The 17,919-nt window shown below is 43.6% G+C and overlaps 1 protein-coding gene across 1 annotated transcript in view; it reads right to left on the reverse strand.

Moving 5' to 3' along the window:
* The window catches only part of MECR (mitochondrial trans-2-enoyl-CoA reductase), a 32,836-nt gene extending 17,901 nt beyond the window's left edge, over nucleotides 1–14,935 (reverse strand). The window contains exons 1-3 of the mRNA XM_060258509.1: nucleotides 14,764–14,935; nucleotides 2,890–2,987; nucleotides 1,318–1,449 (exon numbers count right to left, since the gene is read on the reverse strand). Coding sequence (XP_060114492.1) covers nucleotides 1,318–1,449; nucleotides 2,890–2,987; nucleotides 14,764–14,879 — 346 coding nt within the window. The 5' untranslated portion in view covers nucleotides 14,880–14,935. The remainder of the gene's footprint in view (nucleotides 1–1,317; nucleotides 1,450–2,889; nucleotides 2,988–14,763) is intronic.
* Between the last annotated feature and the right edge of the window lie 2,984 nt (nucleotides 14,936–17,919).

The following is a 17,919-nucleotide window of genomic DNA, read 5'->3' on the forward strand; positions in this document are numbered from 1 at the left end:
TTAGTAAATTCCCACCTCTGGTGCTACAGCCCAAACACGTCCATCATAATTAGGCCCAAGCAACCTTCTCAAAGGCTGCCTAAGGATTGTGTGACAGACAAAATACATATACTGCAGACATATTTGCTGCTTAGCTATATTTGCAGCCAAGGACACTGGATCTCCTTTATATGCCCAAAATCTCAATTTGATAGGAGGGATGAAGAGGTTGTTAATTTGTCTTCTGAGATTCTCAGGCTGTGGCTGAAGACAGTGCACGAGGTGTTGGAAGTCTTTGCTGAGGGGTTAGGCTGGCAAAAATGAGGGAAATTCCTAAGAGGGGAAAGCTAAACTGGAGTCCAGTTGCACTGTAGAGACTAATGAGGTTTTGGAGAATCAAAGCTCCCATTGTCACATACTGAGAGGAATTGAGATCCCCGAGCCCTTACATCCCAGTTGGAAGGTGGGAGGGGTGTTGGAAAGAAGGCAGTCAGGACACAAAGGTACCAATCAAGCTAATTTGATTTGATAATAGGGGAGGGACGGTGGCTCAGTGGTAGAGCATCTGCTTGGGAAGCAGAAGGTCCCAGGTTCAATCCCTGGCATCTCCAAAAAAGGGTCCAGGCTAATAGGTGTGAAAAACCTCAGCTTGAGACCCTGGAGAGCCGCTGCCAGTCTGAGAAGACAATACTGACTTTGATGGACCAAGGGTCTGATTCAATATAAGGCAGCTTCATATGTTCATAACTTGTATCCTAACTCCCTTCTTTTCCACATCCCTCCTTCTGACTGGGATATAAAACAAAGAAGAGATTGGATTTATACCCTGCCCTTCAGTCAGAATGGCTTACAATCTCCTTCCCTTCCTCTCCCTACAACAGACACCCTGTGAAGCAGGTGGGGCTGAGAGAGCTCTGAGAGAACTGTTCTGAGAGAACTGTGACTGACCCAAGATCACAACAGCAGCTGCATGTGGAGGAGGAGTGGGGAATCAAACCCAGTTCACCAGATTAGAGTCCACAGCTCTTAACCACTACACTAAGCTGGCTCTCGGGGATCTCCATTCTGACTTGTATCTGATGAAGGAAGCTTTGATTCTCCAAAACTTATACCCCTCAAATCTTGTTGGTGTCTAAAGTGCTACAGGACTTGAATCCTGCTCTTCTGCTACAGACCAACATGGTTACCTTTCTTAAACTATCCTAAGGGAGAGGGGGATGGAACAAAGTGTTTGTTTTCTTTTCTTCTCCACTTACCTATGGGGAAGATACTCCAATTTTCTTTTTTGATTTGTCTTAAAGCATTTAAAATTATTATTTTTTAATTAATTCAACTCACCCAGTCCTGCATCCGCTGGGATCACCAAGTCGCCTGGCTTCAGGGAGGTAACATTACTGCCAACCTGCACCACCTCTCCGACACCTTCATTCCCCCCAACCGCAGGGAAGTCTGGGAGAACAGCGTACGACCCTGCAATGTGATCAGAACTAAATTACCCTTTCCCCTCACCCTTCTGTCAGGGTGTGGGTCTGCAGTTCCCTCCATTTTAATGCGTGAGGAGGGTTAGCTTCATTGGCCCAAGGTCACTCTGTTAAACTTCAACAGCAGAGTGGGGATATAAGGTCAGGTCTTTCGTGGTCCTCGAACAACCACTGCACTCTGAGTGCCACAAACCTCCAAGGGATGACTGGCTTTAAAGTGCTTTCCATGGTTGCTTTGGATAACAGTTTATATAACAAGATCCATTAATGAGTGGAAGCAGGGCTTTTTTTGTAGCAGGATCTCCTTTGCATATCAGGCCACACACCCCTGATGTAGCCAATCCTCCAAGAGGTTACAGGGCTCTTAGTACAGAGTCTACTGTCAGCTCCAGGATGATTGGCTACATCAGGGGTGTGTGGTCTGATATGCAAAGGAGTTCCTGCTACAAAAAAAGCCCTGAGTGGAAGTCATAGAGATGGACTTCTACAGCATGCTGCCTTCCTTGTTCTTGGGGGATGCAGACAGTATGAGGACAAAGGGGACAGGCTTACTGGGATAGGAGAATCTACAGGAACTGTCACCCCATCTTCCAAAGCCTCCAGAACAGCATAGCTGGACATACCTTTTTTTTTGGTAATTATAAAAAAATTCCATCTCAAGGCCAACCTCACTTATGGGAAACCAGAAAGTGCTGTCAAGTCATAACCAACTTATGGTTAAGCCCTGTAGGGTTTTCAGGAAAATGACACGGTTTGCCATTGCCTGCCTCTGCAGAGCACCCCTTGATTTCCTTGGTGGTCTCCCATCCAAACACTAACCAGGGCCATCCCTGCTTAGCTTCTGGGAGTTGACGAGATCAGGCCAGCCTGGGCCAGGGTCAGGGCAGCTGATACTGATAAATACACTGCAGATGCATTTGCCACTTCTCTGTAGTTTGCAGCCAAACTACACATGTGCTCACACATCTCAATACATGCACAGTACTTTTTGGACAATCTGCTGCCTGAATTTTTTTTTTTAAAGTAACACCTGAAGCAGCTCTTAGAAGACTTCTCGTTTCCAGAGAGGCAAAGTGGCTGTTACAGGGAAACAGGAATGGCCAAGAAAGAGTTGGTTCCTATAAATCTGTGTATAATCTCAGCCAGCATATATTGTTCAATTTGGGCGAAGTGTCTGACTGCAGGAGTTCAGCTGCTGCATGCAGAAAATTTACTTTATTAGCGGTTTGCCTTTCTTGCTGAGACTTAAAGGTAGCTTTCAAAAGCCCCAGGTGCCATCCTTGGCAATCTTCAAAGGAACTCATGCAGCAGGTGTCAGAAAAATGTTTCTTTGCCTGAGACCCTGGGCAGCTGCTGCAGGCCGGAGCAGACAATACTAAATTAAACGATTGAGGATCAGTGCAAAGCAAAAAATGCATAGATTATTTACCTTGAATCATATTAATGTCTGATGGATTGATAGGTGCTGCAAGCATTCTTACATGGACCCCAGAAGCTCCCAGCTCAGGTAAACTGACATCTTTTAACCTGGAAGGAAAGGCACATTTTAATCTGGAAGGAAAGTCAATGTTACTTTGAAGGTTCTCCTTCTGTTCCTCCCTCCCCTGGAAAGTGTTTCTCAAGTTTTTCATTACTATTCGTTGGCTGCTTTAAGGACATATCACATGGATGTATATGAAGCTGCCTTACATGGAATCAGACCATTGGTCCATTAAAGTCAGTATTGTCCAACTGAGACTGGCAGAAGCTCTCCAGGGTATTGGAAGTATATTTTTTAAAAATCACCTACTGTCTGGTCCTTTTAACTGGAGATGCTGAGAATGGGTTTTGTGGAGGCATAAATATCAGTGTTTTGTTTTTTAAAGCTGGTTACTAGTTTTTGTATGTTTTGAAGGACAGTGAATCCAATAATATTTGTTGATTTTTTTAATTTTATCCATTTTGTCCCAATGTTGATGCCATGACTGTTTCTTCTTCTGAGCTCTTAGACTGCAAATTTCTTGTCTGCCTTCACATTGACTGTTCTCCCTGGTAACCAAATACATTTGGTCGTTGTTAGAACTGCTGTCTAGCATGCTGGGTTACCACTCCCAAGAACCATTTCTGTGAAAGTCACACAAACACATGCATTCTTGTTTCCCAATGAATTAGACCAGGGGTCCTCAGCCTTTTTGAGCCTGCAGGAACACTTGGAATTCTGACTATGGTGGCACAGCAGCAAAATGGCTGGCACAAAATAGCTGCCATGGGAGGCAGGACCAGCTACAAAATGATTGCCACAGCTTAACTTCAGTAACACAGTATAGATCCTTGAACTTTGGCAGCAGAGCTACTGCCAAAGCAATATTTTAAAAAATCTGCACAGCCAATCAAATCTCCAATAGCCAATCAGAAGCCTTGCAGGGTAAAAGTTCTACCTGGAGCCACCCACTTCCTAAAAAGACGAGTGTCAAAAAAGGTGTTAGAGGTCACGACAGTGCCCATGGGCACCATGTTGGGGACTCCTGAACTAGAGCCACATCATTCATTTTCTCTGTAATCATTTCACAACCCCACAGAGGAAGAGAGATTTGTTTATTTTCAGAACTAGAGTTAAGACTGATAGGCTGAAGCATCCCAAAAAATGACAGGACAGATTCTTAACATGCACACAAAATGGAAAATACCCAGTTGGTTCCAATAAGGCATCTCCCAACAACTTTGAAAAGTAACAAGAAAAACCTCATAACTAAAAAGTTTATTTCTATTGTTACCCTGCTATTCAGCCCTCAAAGCAATTTATGGTAAGCAAATAAAAATACAAACTCCATGATATCATAACACTGTAAGATGCTATAAAAGGACAATAATATGTACATAAATACAGTAAGAGCATATTAAAGACCTCAATCAGAGTAATGCAAATTAAAAAGAAACAAGCTTGTATATTTAAAAGCAGCAACACCAAGTTAAGGCCATCCTTCTCAACAAGAGACCTGGTGGAAAAGCCAGGAATATGCGACTTAAGGAAACCTGGGTTCAAATCAATATTTCATCATGAAGCTCGGCTGCACTCTCTCTCTCTATTTACAGGGCTGTCGTGAGGATCAAGAAAGAGATTAGATACACCACCCCCGAGTTCCTTGGAGTAAGGATGGGATCAAAAATACAAATCAGTCCAAATAGATGGGGGGTTGCTGGATCTCATGGAGGAGGATGTTCCAGAGAAAAGGAGCCACCCCCACCCACTCAAAGGCTTGACTCCTGGTGGGCGTCAGTTGAGTGCCCAATAGTAGAGGCACTTCTCAGAAGACCAGAAAGAAGACGACAACGACACTGGATTTATATTCTGCCCTCCACTCAGAGTATCAGCGTGGCTCACAATCTCTTTTATCTTCCTCCCCCACAACAAACACCCTGTGAGGTAGGTGGGGCTGAGAGCTCTCACTGAAGCTGCCCTTTCAAGGACAACCTCTGCCAGAGCTATGGCTGACCCAAGGCCATTCCAGCAGGTGCAAGTGGAGGAGTGGGGAATCAAACCTGGTTCTCCCAGGTAAGAGTCCGCACTTAACCACTACACCAAACAGAGAGTTCACCTTGAATCTTGCTGGGAAGATTCTGTAAGCCAGGAAGAGAAACAGTAGCACAATAGCTGGAGTCCTGGATCTGGTACAAGAGAGGTGAGTGTGTGTGTGTGAAAGAGAGAGAGATGCTTCTGACATAGAATGACCCTATGAATTAATGTTGTCCAAAACCCTGACATGGTGGTGGGGGGGGGCAGGGTAAATATGGCTGCGGACAGTGCAGTCAACTTGCAGCTCAGTTATGGCAACTCCGTAGGTAAGAGACAGACAGTAGCAGTTTGCCATTCCCTGCCTCTGCGTAGCAAACATCAAGGAGAAAAGCTGCTAAGGTCTCTTCTCCTGTGCCCTCATTCAAGTGCTCCAAGCACTCTTCATTCAGTACCGGGAGGGAGCCGAGAATGTGGATGTGAACAGCAGATTCTCCCAGAACCACATAATTTTTTAAAAGGGGGTTGGGTGGGATATAAGAATGATTACAAAGCCCTTTGCAATGCATTTGGGAAGGGGAGAGAGAAAATAACCTGGAAATAACACCCAGGTGCCCTTGTGGGTTTTTGGATCTCCTCCTAAGCACCACTCGATCAAAGCGAAAACCAAGAGAGAGGAACAAACAGTGCCAGGAAAGGCACCTGCCAAACTCACAAGCCCTTAATTCCACAACTCTACAGCACTTTAATTCATTTTTTGCCAGGTAAGGCCAGAGGGGATCAGGCTCCAAAGCATGCAATTCCAAGTTGTAAAATAACTATTAGGTGCAGGGATTCGGGTTTTATTTTTGTTTTGGTCTCCCCCTCTCCCTTTTACCAAGTTCCGTTGACATTCTTGCATGAGCGTTATCTATCACCAAGGAGACATTAGCATTCCTAGTGTTGTTTAATTCCTTCATAAAGAGGAAGATCACCCATAAGCTGAAGCGGTTTGCATGAAACTGGCCTCGGAAGGAGGGTTGTTTCAAAGCAGCGGCTCCAGCCCCAGCACGATTACAGCTCTGTTCAAAAGCTTTAGGATCCTGACGCTTTACAACCAACTGATCACAGGCATGACGGCCAATTTGCAGACACAATTTACTTTTTTGGAGAGGAGGGGGAGAAAATTTCTGCATAAAGCCTGAGTGTGTATACCTACACCATCATCTGCTAGTCCCAAATAGCATCTGCGCTATGTTTGGAGAGGCTTTATTGCTTAGCTCAGCTCGGAATAATAGCTCATCTGCTTGTGCTCAATCGGAGCAGAGTTATGTGTCACCCATGTGGCTCAGGTAGAGATATTCTGTTCTCAGCCTTGCTCAAAGGCACCACAGTACTGCTTACTTACCTGCATGCTACAGACTGCAAAAGCTCTAGACTGGAGTGCCCCTCTGCCGGCCTAGGGTCAATGGAAACGGATCTACACAACCTGTCTGGATGCCACTCTGACAATCTCCAGAAGGGTCCCACACCCCTCTAGCACTTTCTCACCAGCCCTCCTGGTGTGGTGCGCATGGTCCATCCAGTAGTTCAAGCTGAGAGGCTTTTCCTAAGGCCAGCCAGCCAGCTTCATGGCAGTGTGGGGATTTGAACCCAGGTGCTGCAGACCCTACTCTGACACCCTAAATACTACATTCTGGCATTTGACACTGGTCACATCCTAGCAACATCTCTCCTCTTAATACTGCACAGGTGTGATGCTTTACAGATGAGAAGAAAACAGGTCCTTGGCCCAAAGAGGTGACAGTCAAAAATTTAACACAAGGGAAACAGAGGGAAATTAGGATGGATGGGAAGTGAATACTCTTACTGTATGTGCTTACGACTTGTTTCCTTAGGCAAGGCATGGGACAAGCTGGGCTTTGAGAAAGCTTCTGAAGCAGGGTGTTGTTGTTATTGTTTAAAAAAAATTATTTAGACTATTTCCATTCTGTCTCTTTAGAGTCCTGCTTGGGGTGGCTTAGAATAACTGCTATGTTTAGGAGAACAGCCACCATATGGGTTTTTCATTTACTGTAGCAATTTTGCAATACTGATTTTTCAGTTGCAGCATTCCCTGAAGATTCTCTATGCATCAGAAGGCGGTGGCCTGGCAGAGCTGTGAGCATTTTCACATCTGACAAATTCCAAATCCTGCTGGCACGAATGTGTTCGCAAACACAGTGGTGATATGATGCCAGCTTAAAACCAAAGGGAGGCGCCTCCTATCCATTCTGCAGAATAAGAGCCAGGCTACACCACCAGCGCTGCTTGCCTAAAGAATATCCCCTGTTCATTGCATTCTTCATTTCCATCGCACAATGCTAGCAGCAACTGCTCTTTCTCCTTTAGAGATGCAGACTCTGTCTGGGATAGGGATCATCCTGGAGCTTACAGTAGGCTCTGTACTAAGAGCCCTGTAAGCTCTTGGAGGATTGGCTACATCAAGGGTGTGTGGCGTAATATGGAAAGGAGTTCCTGCTACAAAAAAAGCCCTGGCTTTAAAAGCATTAAACCAAACTCCAGTGCAGAAGCTGAACACATGGCCCTTTCTCCCTTCTAACCGAAAGAACCATAGCCTTTTAATCAGAGATGCAAGGAAGACAGCAATAAGTTGGGAGTAGTCCAAGTGCTGTTCTATGTAACTGGGGCAGCACTATAGCAGCTGCCCCTTGACTTTTCCATCTTCAATAGCAGTGATTTGTCCATTCACCAATTTTACTCAGCAAAAGGCAAGTGGCTAATTACAAATCCCTCTGATGAGACACAGGATGAGTCATCCCGGTTGCTAATGGAGGATCAGGCAATATGAAAACCCAGAATGGAAGAGAATTCAACCCAAGCCCCTCATCTCAAAACTTCTGCACGGACCAGATTTTTATACTTAATTTACAACTCCCTTGAAAAATTGAAGTTATAATGGAAACGCTGACAGACCATTAATTACAGCATTGCCGGCAAAGTATGGTGGGGACCTAATCACCCAAATTTGCTTGAATTTATTACGCTGTTCGGCTGAATAATGGCCACGAGCCACAACTGATCAAGTAAATTGCATAAGAAATCCATTGCTTAATCTAGACCAGGCGAGGCAGGGAATTTTATGGCCGATGTCATATTTGATTTGGTTGCGGGACAGAAATTAAACATCACTGTGGCACTTTCAAGAAGTAGCACTAGGGGGGGAGGGGGGTTTAGGGAGAATACAGCAAAGGCTCATCTCTGTCAAAAGTGCAAGATGCATACACGCAGCCCAACTTACCCACTTTTCCATCTTCCACTTATCTCTACTGCTTCTTGTCACAGCTTCTGCTGCCACCGTTTCAACTTGCCCATTGCCATCTATGCCCCACCACTACTCATCTTTTCTCTAAAGTTTGTCCAGGCAATCAACCTGAGTTGCAACAAACGCTTTGGAGAGACTGGGCTGCTAATTAAACCTCCCAGGCTTCCTCTGTTGCACCGTGTGGCAAAGCAGGAAGGAACGTAGCCAAGGGGCCCAGCTGAGGGATGCAAACAGATTGATCGAGTGACCCTTTAAAAAATCTAGTTCTGTTTCTACAACACATCCCCCTTGCCCATCTTGTGGAATGGCCTGCCTAAGGGTGTCCACTCTTCTTCCATTCCACCAATAATACATTTAAAGAATCGTTCAAAAGAACATTTTGATAAAGGGAATAGTAGGGTTATAGAGTTCTTCCCAAGTTTCCATCTGTATTTCTTTATTTACAGCCTTGTGCTTTTTCTTGATGTTTTATTTTTAAAATTGCATTGCCAAATTCCACTAGTCCCCCATCTTTCCAACTTTAACTATTGGAAGAGTATTTTTTTTAATTTTATTAATGGGAGTTTTAAGCTTGTTTGTATTTTAAGTTTAAAAAAATACCTTTAATTGGGTTTGTCTGTGTCCATTATAAAGTTTATATCTCCACTACCTGGCATTATATTTTATGACACTCATGGCCTGGCCCCACAAAGTCCCGTTTGTGTCAGATCCGGCCCTCCTAACAAATGAGTTTGACACCCCTGGACTACAGTCTGTGCCATGGTGTACTGTACTACCTATTTATTGTATTATTGTATTGTATTATTATTACTACCCTACTGCAGGGGTGGCCAATGGTAGCTCTCCAGATATTTTTTTGCCTACAACTCCCATCAGTACCAGCCATTGGCCATGGGAGTTGTAGGCAAAAAACATCTGGAGAGCTACTGTTGGCCACCCCTGCACCTACTGCATGGTTTTCTGCTTCGGTCATTCTATTTTCTGCACTACTTGACAACTTACATTTGATCTTTTTTAAATATTGTTTCTTATTTTTGTAATTTTAGTCCTATTGCATTGCTTATTAGATCTCTCCTGTTGCCTGACTGCATTATTTTACACCGTTATTTGCTTTGAGTATCAATGAGAAAGATGGACTGTAAGTAAATACGTGCAGTAATTCCAACAGTCATCTAGAATAACCCAGCTGTGCTTCCCTGGTGTGGTATGTTATAGTGTTAGATGAGGATATGGGTTCAAATCCACCCTCTGCCATGAAGGAGACCTTCAGTCTATCACATATTCTCAGCCTACCTTGCCTCACAGGGGTGTTCCTGGGAGAAAACAGAAGATAGGATATGCAAACCTATGCTCCTTGGATAAAGGATAGGACAAAAATGTAAGAAAAAGAAATGGACTGTATTATTGCTGAGGGTAAGGGATGTAAAGACCGGGGGGGGGGGGGGGAGACCTGGAAAAATTCACAACCCTCTCAAGCCATTTTGAGAACATGGGAAAAATTCCCTTTGAAATAGTTTCTCATTTGGAATTAAACACTGTTAAAAGCCAAAGCTCTGCTTACTCAAAATGTTTTGTGGGAACCATGCAGCATGAAGATATTTTTGTGTAAACTGCACACACACACACACAACATATTTTAAAGGATAGGTACTGTTTAAACATTACTTTTGCCTATTCACAGACTGTACGTGATAATATACTACTGATAGAGAGTGTTTTTCCACTGTTAATCTTTAGCTCTATAACTAAACCTGCCAGTAGTCCCTAATACTGTGATTGCATAAAGACCATGAAGTCCACATAATATTCTTCTTTTATTTACTGGGAAAAGTATAGATTCTTTTTTTCAGCTTATATTTTTTCCTTCTCAGATTGCAAAAGCTAAGCTACATGTCTATCAGTACTATAAGGCAGTCTCTTTGTTTTAATTTTGGTTTCTTGACCATTTTGAAAAGGCGTATGAGCACCATTCAAACTTGTTTCATAACCCCAAACCCTCAAAACCTGAAATTCACAAAATGGATATCTAATTCTAGCAAGTTGTGTGTGTGTGTGTGTGTGTGTGTATGTAGAGTGTTGGCACATCACAGCCGACTTATAGCAATCCTAGCAAGGCGCTTTAAAGGCAAGTGAGATGCAGAGGTGACTTGCCACTGCCTTCCTCAGCAGAGAGTGGTCTCCTTTCCAACTACCAACCCTGCTTAGCTTCCAAGATCTGACAAGATCAGGCTATACCGTGCTGTCTTTCCTCTCATTCTGGCAAACCGAAGACAAGAAAACATGAACCTATCTTATCCCAAGTCATACCATGGATCTATCAAGGTCAGTATTCTACGACTGGCAGTTGCTCTGCAGAGTTATCAGGTCTTTTTCATCACATGTTACCTGATCCCCTTTAAACTGGAGATGGTGAGGATTAAACTGGAGATGGTGGGGATTAAACTGGAGATTGTGGGGATTGAAGCAGATGCTCTCCCCACTGAGCCATGGACCCTCTCTTTAGCACTTTGAATGGTCTACAACTAGATCTACATCAGAAAGAACAACAACTAAAATGCAGCCCTCATTTTGAATCAAGAATGAGAGCCTACATCCAGGATTTGAGCTGAATCAGAAACTGACATTTAGAATTGCGGATTTATGCATTTAATATTGCCTCCCTACCGCCGGGCCTATTTTTGCGCTTTTTAAAAGCAAGAATATATATTGTAATGTATCAAGGAGTTTTAAAAAAATCATATTTATGTATGCTTGGAGGATTTAAAATCCAATTGCTAGCTCGACACTGACTTTTTAATCCTGCCTAAAAAGTTTCGCATGAAGACTTGATTATCCCCTGCCTTCCATCAAAGTGAGAAAAAAAAATTGTCACCCCTACTGGGTGTTATCACTGACGAGGCAGCCTTAGTGTCAGGTCTACTTAACACAAACATTACCTGCCTGGGTCGCTAGAAGACTTTAGTAGTCAGCTAAATCTTCCACACAGAGCCAAAAGACAAAATAAAACCTGAACTTACAATAATCACCGAGCATATGTTGGCTGGCAGGTTTGAGCTTCATGTGGCAAATTTAAAAAAGTGTCAGCTTCTCAGAGGTAAGAGGCAGAAGACTTGCATCTCTTTTGAGTTTTCAAAAGAATCTGCACTCTCCAGAGTCATAATTTCTTCATTTTGACATATTTTCGACAAGAACTCAAGGAGAACACACAAAAATCAAGTTCTTAGTAGAGTTCCGGGAAGCTGTTTGAATTCTTTTACTATGCACTACATTCTACAGAGATAATCATTAAAGTTGATGGCCAGTAACAAAGAACAATTTCTCCCAGCTGCCTGGAATTTGAGGTCAACAGCTAGCTACTAAGAAAACAGAATACAAAATGAGGAAAACTGCAATAACAGAAGTTAGGGCAAGTGAATTTTCATGCATTCTTCTGCCATCATATGAATCAGAGAATTTGGGGTACCTCCGCATTATTTTACTCACAGTAGGACACACAGAGAAATCCACCTGAAAAACAAAAACCACTAACATCCTGGCTACTGCTCCTGAAATGTCACTGCATACTTGTCAAATGGGCCAAAACTAATGCTTAGAATACTTTAGCCAGCTTCTTTTACATTTCCTATTTTGCAGCTCATAAGGGCTGATGATATAGGAGACAGAAAAATGTCTTTCAATCTGTTTTCTTTTCCAGCTGAGTTTCTCCCACAGATGGCGTGTGCGTGAGAGAGAGAGGTTATGCTGCCCTGGTTTGGAAATGAGTTAAGAGAAAAGGCATGTGCATGCATGTATGCTGGCACATCTGATGCAATCCCTCCCACAAGATCAACATTTAAAATTCAGTTAACATAATTCTTAATATATCCCTGCTCCGTTTCAGCCTCCACAAAGGCAAGCAAAAAAAAAAAACTATGCCAAAGAATTTTACAGAACTCAGGCTGCAATCCTAAACACATTAACAAGGGAATACATCTAACTGAATACAATTGGATTTATTCCTGAGTATACATGCTTGGCTTGACCAATCTCTTCAGATCTCAGAAGCTAAGCGGGAGTTGGCTTGGATGTAGTTTTTCTCATGTCACATACTTGAAGACCACCACGGAAGTCCAGATTGTTATGCAGATGCAACCAATGGGAAACCACCTCTGTTCTTGCCTTGAAAACCCTACAGGGGTCAGCTGGGATTTGATGGCACTTTCCATCACCATACATGCTTAGAACTGCAAACTGTCAAAAGCTCACTTCTAGCATTTCAATGTTAGTTGAGGCAACCAAGGATTTACTGTATGTATTTTATTCTGTAGAGCCAACAGAGCTAGTTAGAACAATAAATGCTTTACATGAACATAAAACAAGATTGCAGCAGCCCAGAAATATCAGTGCCTCTTATAAATTCCTCAGGATCTTCATAAAGCCCAACAGTGCCTCATGGGAGAAAGCTGGCATAGCAGTGTCAAGGTTCAAGACCAAGTTACCAAGCAAGACCTTTACTTCTGGATCTCAGACCTCACCCCATTGAACCACTACTTTCATCAAGCCATTAGATCTTTGAAAACTGTATAAAACAAAAATATACACACATAATTCAGGTGTACGTTAAGTCAATTTCAGTTCAGAGAAAAACAAAATGATAGTTCACATTCTCAAATTATGTTGAAGTTAACTCAAATTAACAGCTGAAGTATAACGCTGAAGAAAAACAGCAGGGAAAAGACAAAGATTTGACTGAATATACAGAAGAGGCTTTTGAATTTAGGACACTTGTGTTAAATCAGACTCTATTTTCAAAGAGCAATGAAAGCCCTTAACAACTGCACATGAAAGAAAAACAAACAAATCCTGTTCTTACTGCAGAAATGTTCTGCAATAAAATAACACCTGTATTCCCACTACCTTCTTCCCTCCTTCACCTGCTCAGTCAAACCTTCTCTGGCAAGAATATCTGTGTCCTGAGAGATGGCGAAGGCATCCATCACCTGCCCCAATGGCACCACTGCTTGCAAAGATTCCCTCCTGACTTCCACAGCTGAAACTTGTATTTCTTTTAAAAAATTCATTTGGATTCTACATTCACAAATTTACTTGGATTCTAACACTCTTCCTGTGTTCTCCTGAAGATCATTGGGTAAAGAAATAAGCACATGGTCCACCTCAATTGAGCCTTCTCAGATCCAAACTCAATGCTTGCATCTGGTCCTACCCTGTTCATTTGGATTCTACATTCACAAATTTACTTGGATTCTAACACTCTTCCTGTGTTCTCCTGAAGATCATTGGGTAAAGAAATAAGCACATGGTCCACCTCAATTGAGCCTTCTCAGATCCAAACTCAATGCTTGCATCTGGTCCTACCCTGTTCTAAAGAACTTCAAGTGCAATCTATTGGAGCTGGCCACTACAGCTCATGAGAGTCCACAGGACAGCCGGTGGAAGGTAGCCTTATCACCAACCAAGGGGCTTACTGCTAGAATGCAGAAGCTCTTAACCTACTCTTTTGAACCCTTAGCATGGAAGGGAAAGGAGATGATGAAAACAATTCAGGTTTAGAAACAGGGCCAGCATCAGCACACCCTGAGGTAGGGCAGGTGCTGTTGTTCAGCTGCACAGTCGAGTCTGACTCTTTGCAACCCCATGGACCTCATCACGCCTTCTATCTTCCACTGTCCTCCTAAGTTTGCTACAAGGGCACAAAGATTCTGGCAAGGCCTGCTGTCGCTGTCCTTCCCGAGCTCTATGCCTTCCTTACCACCTGTTCAGTGCACCCTCCCTTGCATATTCTTTTGCAACCACTCCACCAGCCATGCTTGTTGTTTCTCATGATTGATGGGGAAGTATGTGTGAGTGGCACATAGGGGCAGCACTCCAGAAAACCACAGTAGCAGCACTACCATCTGCATGCACTAACCAGTGCTGTTGGGAAATGGGTATAAATGTGGTGTGAGTGGCTGTGAGCCTAAGAATGAGAGGGCTTGTGTGAGATGAAAGGATTCACCGACAGGCAAGGGGCTCACAGATACGTAGGTGGAAGGGAAGGATAAAGGTGGGCTAGTGGTAGCAAAAGGGGGCCTCAAGTGCTGGTTGTCCAGCCCAGTTCACTGGTTGTCCAGGGCCCTCCAAAACCTGGAACCGGCATTGCATGAGAAAGCCTGCCTTTTTCTAATCTACCTTAAAACTCAGCCCTCTTTCAGAAATGAAAAAGAGCTCAGCTGAATCGAACCACACATCCACCACGTTCAGATAGCAGCATCTCATTCCTTGCAGGAACCAGCAAGATACCAAAGCCCGTAGGCGAGGGAACAAAATAACACCCTACCCACCATTGCTCCTCCTCTTCCATGAATTCGGCCCACGAGCTACGACTCCTTCCCTCGCCAGGGCTCTTGCCCTCTCCACACCCGCCAGTCAGGCATCCAACAGGTGCCTCCCTCTCTCCCCCCCACCCCTGCGGAAGCTTCACTGGTTGCCCTTCCACCAAAGACAAAGCAAAGGCTTTTCTGTTCCCTTACTGTAGGACCCGATCCGGCTCCCCGTGCTTCTCGTAGACCAGCCCACGAGGCCGCGCCTGAACTGTTGCCGACATAGCTCTGCAAAAGCCGCCAACCAGGAAGCGCATAGCTACCATTAAACCGCGCGCGAAAATAACGTCATCACCGCCTTCTCTGGACCGCGGCTAATGACGTCACAAATAGGATCCGTGCCGGCTGTGCGAGACCCCTCCCATAAGAAGAGAGGAAAGGGTGGGGTGAGGCTTAAGCTGTGTGAGGTTGCAGGGAGGCAGCGATGGCGTTTGCAAAGAGGGTTATTAAGCAGGGGTTCAATGCTTCGTTTCAAAGTGTTGACGTTTATGCCAGGATAAGTTAAACCTACTATAGTTTGCTGGAATTTAAAATGTCTTTAAGCTGTAAGTGTAAGGCATCTGTATGCATGTTTTATTTTTAAAAAGTTACATGGGTGAGTCTTTGTCTAAAACACGAAACGCTGAAAACCAGCCTGAATATGCAAGTTTCTTAAAGCGCTGAGCCTGGATTGTGACATCAGCGACTCTTTCCAGTAATAGTATACTGCCTGCTGCAGAGCAGCAACTTTGGTTGAAAATGTATTCGAATCTCTCAGATGAGAATAAACCGACACATGTGATTTCCTACTGTTCCAAGATTGGTGTACAAACCTAAAGATACTGCAATATCGAAGCGAGTGATACCCAGGACCTCATATTTTGTACAATGTTGATATTTGTGTTCTTTCCCTTGCTCTGTGTAAATGATGATATCCTTTTTCATATTCATTGTTAATTGGTTGGTGTTCATTGCGTTATTCATTTGTAATGTATGGGGTTTTTTGCACAGGTTCATTGTTATGCTATTAACGTTGCTGCTAAATTTTCATGTGTGTGTGTAATTACTCATATTGTGGTTGTTTGCCTTCTGTTTATAGACCCTAAAATAACCCAAACAAAAACAATGAGCATATGTCTTTGGAAACAAAATTCATCTGGCAACAGATGCAGCCTGCTTTATTTATTTAATTGACTTACATCCTGGCTTTGTCCCAAACAGCAACCCAAAGCACTTTACACCATTTTCCTATCCTCAGTTTTATTCTCACAACAACCCTGTGAGTGGGTTAAACCAAGAGTGTACAGCTTGTTCCAGGTCACCCAATAAGCTTCCATGGCAGAGTGAAGCATTTGCACCTGGGTCTCCCAGAGTTGTCATGTCTTGATAAAGTTCCTCATCAAAGGCTCCTTAGTAAGCTTGAGAGTCATGGAGTAAAAGGACAGGTCCTCTTGTGGATCAAAAACTGGCTAATTAATAGGAAGCAGAGAGTGAGTATAAATGGGCAGTCTTCACAGTGGAGGACGGTAAGCAGTGGGGTGCTGCAGGGCTCAGTACTGGGTCCCATGCTCTTCAACTTGTTCATTAATGATCTGGAGTTGGGAGTAAGCAGTGAAGTGGCCAAGTTTGCGGATGACACTAAATTGTTCAGGGTGGTGAGAACCAGAGAGGATTGTGAGGCACTCCAAAGGGATCTGTTGAGGTTGGGTGAGTGGGCGTCAACGTGGCAGATGCAATTCAATGTGGCCATGTGCAAAGTAATGCACATTGGGGCCAAGAATCCCAGCTACAAATACAAGTTGATGGGTTGTGAACTGGCAGAGACTGACCAAGAGAGAGATCTTGGGGTCGTGGTAGATAACTCACTGAAAATGTCAAGACAGTGTGCGATTGCAATAAAAAAGGCCAACACCATGCTGGGAATTATTAGGAAAGGAATTGAAAACAAATCAGCCAGTATCATAATGCCCCTGTATAAATTGATGGTGCGGTCTCATTTGGAATACTGTGTACAATTCTGGTCACCGCACCTCAAAAAGGATATTATAGCATTGGAAAAAGTGCAGAAAAGGGCAACTAGAATGATTACAGGCTTGGAACACTTTCCCTATGAAGAAAGGCTAAAACGCTGTTTAGCTTGGAGAAACGTTGACTGCGGGGTGATGGGATGGAGAAAGTAGAGAAAGAAGTGTCAAGCATGCGGGTTCAATGATGAGTCAAAGTTGATACAAAGACTAGGTTTATTGATAAACCGATACTTTCAGTGTAACAGATTCTTGAGAGTAATGCTGCAAATACATTGATACAATACTTTTAAGGCTTTCTTCGAAAGGATTCCAAAGGGTGGGGGCGCGGGGTAGCTCTCACACATAAACTATCATAAATGTCTACATTCTCATAGTGTTATCAGGACTCTGTCCTTGCTTTCCCCAGATGTGTCGCACTCCCTACCAGGAATGTATGGGAAGGTGCTGATTACTCCTCAAGTTAGTTTCGTTTCTCACTACTTCTCAGGCAATGAAGCAAGAAGGGGGAAGGGAAAGAATAACAAAGCTAGCAAAGCTTGGTCCTCCATGATACTTCACAGACCAGTGTTAGGAAAGACCCTATAACAATTATCAATGGAATTTCACCATGCTTGACATACTGCCCCTCCTAACATCAGCGTCGGGGTTTCTGAGGGAATGCTTTATAAAACTTGTTTATCAAATCGGGCTAAAGCATCTTTTTCTGCTACCCATTCATTTTCGCTGGCTGGGAAATGTTTCCATTAATCAAATAATACAACACTCCATGTTTCATTTTTTGCATCTGATATTTCTTGCACTTCATGATGACTCTGCTTCCCAATCTGGATAGGTTGTGGAGCTGGTTGTCGAGGGTGCCAAGGAGTACCACCCGGGTCTCTCCGCAAAACACTGCAATGAAAGACAGGGTGTATTTTACTAAACATTTTGGGCAACTCCAATTCTACTGTCACTTTGTTGATTAGCCTCTTGATCTTAAAAGGACCCAAAAATCTATAAGCCAGCTTTTTTGAAGGCTGATTCAGTGGAAGGTTTTTTGTTGACACAAACACAGAGTCCCACTTGGAAATCCCAGGCAGTCACATGGGATTTTTCATATTGCTTTTTATAAGCCTCCTTGGCTCCTTCCAAGTTTTCTTGGATCACCTTCCAGCTGCTCTCCAATTTCCCCCACCATTGCTTGAAAGAGGTGGGGTCTCGGGTTTGCTCTCCCCCTGGCAGCATTGGAACAGGCTTGACTTCATACCCATTTACAATCTGAAACGGGAAAGCCTTGGTTGAGCTATGCATGCTGTTGTTG

The sequence above is a fragment of the Heteronotia binoei genome, chromosome 17, assembly GCF_032191835.1.
Source record: "Heteronotia binoei isolate CCM8104 ecotype False Entrance Well chromosome 17, APGP_CSIRO_Hbin_v1, whole genome shotgun sequence".
NCBI classification, from domain to species: domain Eukaryota; kingdom Metazoa; phylum Chordata; class Lepidosauria; order Squamata; family Gekkonidae; genus Heteronotia; species Heteronotia binoei.